Source organism: Olea europaea, chromosome 3, assembly GCF_002742605.1.
Source record: "Olea europaea var. sylvestris chromosome 3, O_europaea_v1, whole genome shotgun sequence".
In the NCBI taxonomy this organism is placed as follows: domain Eukaryota; kingdom Viridiplantae; phylum Streptophyta; class Magnoliopsida; order Lamiales; family Oleaceae; genus Olea; species Olea europaea.
The window spans coordinates 18,786,651-18,794,820 of NC_036239.1; the positions used below are offsets into that span (position 1 = coordinate 18,786,651).

General features: G+C 37.9%; 1 protein-coding gene across 1 annotated transcript; it reads right to left on the bottom strand.

Moving 5' to 3' along the window:
• Window positions 1-1,286: 1,286 nt before the first annotated feature.
• Window positions 1,287-4,347, bottom strand: LOC111388517 (arginine decarboxylase-like). Its single transcript, XM_023013249.1, has one exon. It carries the CDS (start codon window positions 3,748-3,750, stop codon window positions 1,573-1,575), a length of 2,178 nt encoding a protein of 725 aa, XP_022869017.1. The 5' UTR covers window positions 3,751-4,347; the 3' UTR covers window positions 1,287-1,572.
• Between the last annotated feature and the right edge of the window lie 3,823 nt (window positions 4,348-8,170).

The following is an 8,170-nucleotide window of genomic DNA, read 5'->3' on the forward strand; positions in this document are numbered from 1 at the left end:
TTCTTGTACCTGTTTCTGTACTAAAATGTGGACCAAGTTAGCTGAACAGCAAGCTGGCCTGTGACTTGCTGCCTGATTCATGCCTCCAGCCAACTAATGCTCACGGCCATCCATCCCACCAGGTCGACTAATTTCGCCCGTGCAATGCTGAAATAGGATAAAGCAACATTGCACGCCTCAGCTTCCCACCGAACGCGTGCACATTCATTCATTGCCAACACGCTACCTAGCTTTCGTCCTTGCCGAGTACACACATTGGCCATGGCAATGACATGGGACAAGCATTATCCGTGCCATCACCATTTCACCTGAAGGGGTCTGAAACACACCCCATGCACAGTGCTCAATAACCCTTGTGAGACTTAAGAAAGTGTGTATCCACGGTTGAACCAGGTTAAGATTAACTTTGTTTGCTATGAGTAACAGCTTTAAAAGTTTAATCAAATAGCCATTTCTTAGTGATTCAGAAGATAAACTTTGCATTATATTCCAATGTATATACACTAATAATAAAATCCAATATCCAGTTGGCCATTTCAGTTTTTTTCCTAGGCATGATATTCAATCCTATCTCATCCTTAATATGAATAAGCATCCGATGGAGAATCTCACCTGGCCTAGCTATCGTAATGCATCCCGATGCGAAAAGTTTTGTGAACCTAGTGAAACGAAGAATACTTGGATTAGCTGATCTACTCCCAAAAACAGTGTGAAATTATAAGCCACCCGGGTGTTTTTATTTTATGAATATTTTTAACGTTAATCCAAAGCAGATGACAGTGTATCCATTGTTTCCTTGAATGGTTTTGTCAATTAACATAAAATTGTACTCAATATGCATAATCCTGATTGATATATATAATACAGAATTAGGTGTCATTCCATTTTCCATGAGATTATGGATCTCAACAATTTCCAAATGGTATGAAGAAATAAATTTCAAAATCTCTAAATGAAACCACACCCATCAATCTCCAAAACCTTGCATTTCTCACACGAAATTACAGCCACAATCCTAGAAAATCTTCAGTTCTTAGTCACAGTTACTACAAGGTTCAAAAGGATAAGCCCACAAACTCTTTGACCAGCATACAAGAAGGAAATCATCAAGTAACCGTAAGGACAAGCCATATGGTTCCATTCAATGCTTGGTTGAGAAGGTTAGACTCGAGGTAACAAAAAGTTCCAGCCCCCCGACCCGATTTACACCTCTATGCTAGACAGATAGCAATCAATATGTCCATCTGGGCTTATCGAATCCAATGAAAGATTTAAAGTTCCACCAGTTAAATGATACGATCATAAGAGACTACTCATTAAACCAAAAGTCTGCAATAAAATCCTACAAGAAGTCATTGAAAAGCAATACATGAAGCAAGGGGGGAATTGATAAACGAATTTCCCAATACGACTCCACAGAATGCACAAGACTTGTTCATCAACAAGTAAAAAGGACAAAGGAACAACGTAGTTAAAAAGAGGATAGTTCGAATCGAAAACAGAAGATGGACAACCTTGACCACAAACAAGAACAAACCACAAGAGACACTTCAAGACTTCAGTAATAAAAACTCAAGCAACGCAGTAAGACCACTGCTCATCCTCCACAGCAACAGAATCAACATTGGGAACATCATTGCAATAGTAGTAACCATTGCTTCCAGCAGCAGTCAGGCTGCAAGAGGATGCAGCCACCAGATATGGCATGCTATCAAAATACCGGGCAAGGCCACTGGCAAGAGCCATGCTGCCATTAGAATCGTCATCACCATTGTTGGCAAGCTCCTCTGCACGGTGCTTGAGAGTCTCGAACATGAGGTGGGGCTCAAACTGCATCATCCGTAGCACATCACCACAGGATGGACCAGGGGCTGCGTGAGTCACGACAAAACTGTGTGGACCATTGCACTGAGACACGCGCACCACACTTGGGCCACCAAATAGGTTGTGAACACCCCCAAGCGCCTCCTCATAAGCCCCACCCAAGAACATCCCCAAATAGTAGCTCCCACCATCACCATTGATACAACCACTGCCTTCCAACTCATGCAGAGGCAAGCTAGACTCACCTCCTATGAATTTGTCGATCTTCCCATCACTATCACATGTCAAGTCCGACAAAATCCCCCTCGCTGCAGGACACTCATCTAGCCTGTGTATTGGAATGATAGGAAACAACTGGCCAATGCCCCAGAAATCGGGAATAGAGGTAAAAACTGATAGATTCACATGGTAAGTGCGGACAGGATCAGATACCCCAATCACCTTGGAAACCAATTCACAAAGGCCATCCACTGCAGCCAGCTGTTCAATCCCCAAAGACCCTTCTTTGAATTGCTCCACACACCTCTGTTTCAGCTGCTCTGCATAAAGTAAACAAGTATCTTTCTCACCGTGAACCGCAGCAGCAGATAAATTCCCATAATCAGCAAGAGCATCATTAGGGAGACTCTCGACTAGGTCCTGAAGTCCATAAGACATTGGAGACGATTGATAGGAACTTGCAGAAACAGCTTCAAACAATAGAATTGAATGATGAGAAACAATTGCACGGCCGCTTTCACTGCAAAGCACTGGATGTTTCATGCCCTTACGGTCACATACTAACTGAACAGCCCGAACAACGGCTGAAGCATATTCTTCAAGACTGTAACCAACAGAAATATCGGAATCCTGAGATTTTGAGCCATCATAATCGATTCCAAGGCCTCCGCCAATATCAATGACTTTAACACAAGCACCAAGACGGACTAATTCACAGTAAATTTGAGCAGCCTCACCAACACCATCGGCGAGCAAAGCAGTGGATGGAATTTGAGATCCAATATGGAAATGCAGCAACTGTAAGCAATCCAGCATTTCATATTGTTCGAGCTTCTTAACAACGCGAAGAATCTGAACTGTCGTCAAACCAAATTTCCCTTTCTCCCCGGAAGTGGACCCGAAATGTCCAGAATGCTTGGTCCTCAGCTTGGCTCGAACACCAATCACGGGACGAACACCAAGTTTCCGGCTGATATCAATCACTAAATCAAGCTCTTCCTCTTGTTCAAGCACAATTACAGTGCTTAAATGCAGCTTTCTAGCAACCAACGCAAGAGAAATGTATTCTGCGTCCTTAAATCCGTTGCATACCAGAAGCGCCTCCGGGTTTCCCTTACAAAGGCAGCTCATGGCTAAGAGAAGCTCCGGCTTGGAGCCCGCTTCAAGCCCGAAGCGGAATCCCGAACCAAATTCCACAATGTCCTCAACCACGTACCTGTCATGATTGCATTTCACAGGATAAACGCCCTGATAATGGGCCTCGTAGCCGTGCGATTGGATAGCAATATTGAAAGCCGACTGCAGAGATTCAAGTCGATTTTTTAGCACATCTGGGAAGCGCACAATGAGAGGGAGCTGAAGCCCGAGCCCTCCAGAAGATTTCGGCTCTGAGACCTTCTTCACCACCTTGAGGAGATCGATCTCCTGGTGGGCCAGCGTCCCAACACCATGGGGGCGGATCGAAATGTTGCCAGAGGAGTTGACGGTGAAGTAAGGGGCACCCCACCCGTTTATCCGGTAGAGTGCGGCGGACTGAGCGGGTGCCCAGGTGGCAGGCATGGCAGTAAAGGCGGCGGCGATGTTTGTAGAAGGAGGTTCACCGGAGGATGAGAACACCTCCGACGTCGGAAGACCGCTTTCCCCGGCAAAGGCATAGCCAATAGGAGGCGCCACAGAAGCGTCTAAGCAGCAAGCCAAGGCCGGCATCTCTTTTCCGATCCGATAAAAGAATCAAAGAATGAATATTTCACAAAAATTAGAATTATTTTCACGATTTTTAAAAATGATTTTGTAACAGCTGGGGGCTTTAAAACCCGCCGAGGCCGGAGCCCCGGCTACCCCCTCAAAAGAAGCAAATGAAGATCTGCGTCACAATAGAACGAGAGCCACACGCACTCTTACGCGACCCAAAAATCCCCACGCCTAACGCTCAGAAGAAGATAATTTCAACGCCACAAATTTGAAAAAATGTACGAAAAATGAATCAGTAACAACTCTAAAACCCTGAATCGCACCCCACCATGCAGATCCAAAAGCAGAAATGAAAATTTCCGATTGAAAAAAAAAAAAAAAAAAAAAAAAAAAAAAGAGAGATTTAAGGAGTTGAGATTTGACGGAAGCCTAACGGGCGTCAGTTAATCTGTTAAATGAAGAATTACTATTGGTAACAGAGGAAAGTGGAGAGGCTTGAGGATTTGAGATCTCACAGTAACCTAAAGGCAGTGAGGAAGAAGAAGGAGACGGAGTTTCCGTAGGTTAGCAAAAGAGCGGTAAATGAACGGTGAGTTAGCGAGAATTGCATCAACGGCGAAGTGAATTTATATAGAAAAAGGGAAGGGGATTCTGGGCTGGGTCGTGGGCCCACTTTCACTACTAATTAAAACGTCTGATTTTAGCACCGATTGATCTCGCTGTACATAAAACTTATTTTTTCTTGTAATTATTTTTAATCACACATTTTTTTTTTACAAATTTGCCCCTATTTAACAACTATTAAAATGAGTATTTTTAAAAAATAAATTTTGGAATAGTGTGATTAAAAAGTTAAAAAAAGAAAAGAGTTTATGTACAAAAAATATATATATTTTTTTATGAGAATGTATGATTGAAAATGAATTTGAGAAAAAATAATTTTATTTTAATGATTGTCAAACAGAGAAAAACTCGGAACGTTTTCCTACTTTTTAGCAACACATTCTCTAAAATTCACTATTATAAAACTTTTAAAAATAATAATAATAAGGTATCAACGCAAATTGTTTTATTTTGGGAAATAAAATTTTCAATTTTTAGCTAATTCTATTTAGTATTGCTTGTTGAAATTAGATAGGTGATAGTACTTGTAACACTAAGACTCATTTAGAGCCTGTTTGGGAGTGATTTTGAGAATTGATTTTTTGACCGTTATGAGAAAAGTGAGGTCCACTTGTGAGAGAAGAAGTCAAATATGACGGCTGGAATAGTAAAATAACGGTCAAAAAATTAATTTTTTAGATGAAAAAATCGGGCCAAAACAGCCCCTTAATAGGTTCAATAAATACAAAATAAAAAAAAGCGTGTTTGGGAGACATTTTTATGTAAAAATATATTTTTAAATAGTAAATTAATGATAAATATATGGTTGAAAAATAAGAAAAAATTTTTATTTACGTGTAATATTATTTTAATAAAGAATGTGTGCTTAAAATAAAGAGAGAGAAAAAATATATTTTAAAAAAAATGGGTACCAAACGGACTAAGACTCGTGACATCTAAATTATCGTCGAAGCAATTATCTTAATTTTTTGGTCTGCTATTTCTGGTTGGTCACAGATTCTTTCACGGCAGTTAATCCGCGTCGGGTTGCCCCGTGACTAGAGAATCTGTGGACCTACTTTTTTTGGCTCTTGCACTCTCTTTATCTCTCTACCTTAGTGACCGCCAAACAGGACCTTGGCTAAAGGCTGGCATATGAGCAAATGTTTGGCTAAATTCAAATTTTTTACTTATAACTTTTAGCCCAATAAGTCCTTTTTTTTGTTGAAGTCGTTGAGAGTAGGTCTTTTATATCAAGTTGTAATTTTGTTATTCAGGTTAAGTTGTATTAAAGGCGAGTCAAACAATAAATTCCAAATTAATTGTGCAAAAGGTAGATTTTAGGTCTTAATTGTGATTAATAGAGAGTTTGATTGCGTCTCTTCTACCATATATAATATTTAGGAAAAAAAAACAATTATGACCCTTGCATTTTATCATACTTACATCCATCTGTGTATTTATAAACAATCACGTGTTCAACACGAAAAAGGATCGTGATAAATTGACGGTCCAAGTGTGATGTCGTGAATCAAATGAAAGAAATTGGTCTACTTCTTCAATAGAGTTATGTTGAAGATGAAATTTTGAATTTGGGATTTAATGCGAGCTTACAAAAAAGAGGAAAGTGGAAGGAAGGACCCCTTCAATTTAGAATATCTATCTAGGAACCCAATTTTGTCACGTCACAAAAAAGAATGACTAGATCCACTAATTATTTAATCTCTTTAATTAAGAGTCTTAAATTTTTGGTACTTGTTAAAAAAATTTATCCTAACGTCAAATTTTACAATTAAATAGCTCGATAACAAATTTAGAAGATAGATAATGACTCCCTACGAGTCTCAAGGTATTTTCGCATAAAATGTTTGTGAGTGTCCAAAACCAATGGATACACCTTTTTGTTTCGAATCATTGCAAACTTATAGGGGAGAAAAAGAAAGAAAAACTTAACGTAAAGGTTGTGTGTGGTTTGTTTTGAAGGGATAGTAATAAAGATGAAATTTTATTTAAGGTCCTCATCTAAAAATTTATCACACTACATTCTTAAAAGTTTATGCTGCTTGTACAGATTCATTTTGTCCGATTGGTGACAGATTCATAGTTGACAATTTGTGATTGAATGGTTAAAAAGTATTTTCGACACAACTGTCAATGAAATCCTATCAAATATGAATATGGCACCATTCTGATAAAATAAATCTGTACATGTAGCGTCAAATTTTACAATTAAATAGCTCGATAACAAATTTAGAAGATAGATAATGACTCCCTACGAGTCTCAAGGTATTTTCGCATAAAATGCTTGTGAGTGTCCAAAACCAATGGATACACCTTTTTCTTTTTTATTTTTCACACGCCTCCCTTAGCTAACGTTATCCCCAAAAGAGAATCTCCCCCTTCTTTTTCCTTTTATTTTATTTTACTTTTTAATTTTTTGTTGATAGAGTCAGGGATTTTAATTAATTCGAAGGATCGAAGAAAGGATCCATTTTAAACACGCAGAAAACACGTGCAGACACCTGCAAATGGGAAATTTGTGAAGGGGCCCTTTTGGTCTAAACTAAACTAAATTGTAAAATGTCTTTCACGTCCACAAATAATTTTAAAGGAAATCCTAAGTTTCGAATTGGTAAAACCGACCAATTTTCAGTGTTTTGACGCATTTTGAATTAAAGAAGAAAAGGATTTCGGTGGACCGCACGATGGCATGAAAAGGTAAGACTAATTGGTCCAACCTTGCAAGTGCATGATCACACCAATGTTGAACAAGATTTTTCTTATTTACCAAGTAAACTTTACGTTATGAATAAATAAATTATTTAAATATTTAGTCGACTAAGAATTAATATGTTTTCTTAATCCAATTTGACAAATGCATAATTTTTATTTCAAGATAAGATTTAGGGTTTGTTCAACACTGATTTTGAGAATTGGTTTTTTGATCGTCAGATAGAAAAGTGGATCTTACCTGTGAGAGAAGATGTCCAAAATAACGGTAAAGAAATTGATTTTTTGACGAGAAAAATTAATACCAAACATGCACTTAGAATAAAAAAAAGAACTTTGTCTTCCGAAAAAGTTTTTAGAGAATGTTATATTGGATCGAATTTATTTAAAAGTTAACTATAAAAATCAAAAGCAGATTTTAAATTTCAAAAGTTCATTTTGATTTCTCAAAAATCATACCAAACAGTCCCTTAGAAATTGCCGTATTGACTGAGGTCCAACATGATTGCTAAATGGCACGTTACACATGACACCTGCTTTGTCGCCAATGATCCAATTTCTTGAAAATCTTCAGAGGCAAAACGCGTTTTTCTTTTCGGTGGCATCATCTCGCTAATGCGATTTAATGATTCGAGAATGTGTAAACAAATCGTGACCGTTAAATATGATATGCAATTATTCATGGTTTAACTAATTGGGATATGCTTTGGATCCTATGGACAAATGGGTGGGGCTTCTCGTAGATTCTTATGCTTGCAATCACATTATAAAAAGGTCAAAAAGAAAAATTAAATTAAAGAAATCTTGTGACATTGAATGCTTGCTACCTAAGAAGAGTCAAGCGAGAATAACGTAATTGAATACGTGTCAATTTGTCGGTTTTTCCAATAAGTACGTGTTTGGCAAAGTTTATTATTATTTTATTGATGTAGTACATAACAATAAAAGATTTCGTGAAAGCCCTTGTTTGATCCTCATTTTGGGGTAAATAATGCATTTTGAAAAGTAAATTAATGGTGAATGTGAGGTTAAAAATTAAACAAAAGTTTTAGATTTACGTGTAATATTATTTTATTGAAGAAATATGTGGTTGAAAATAACT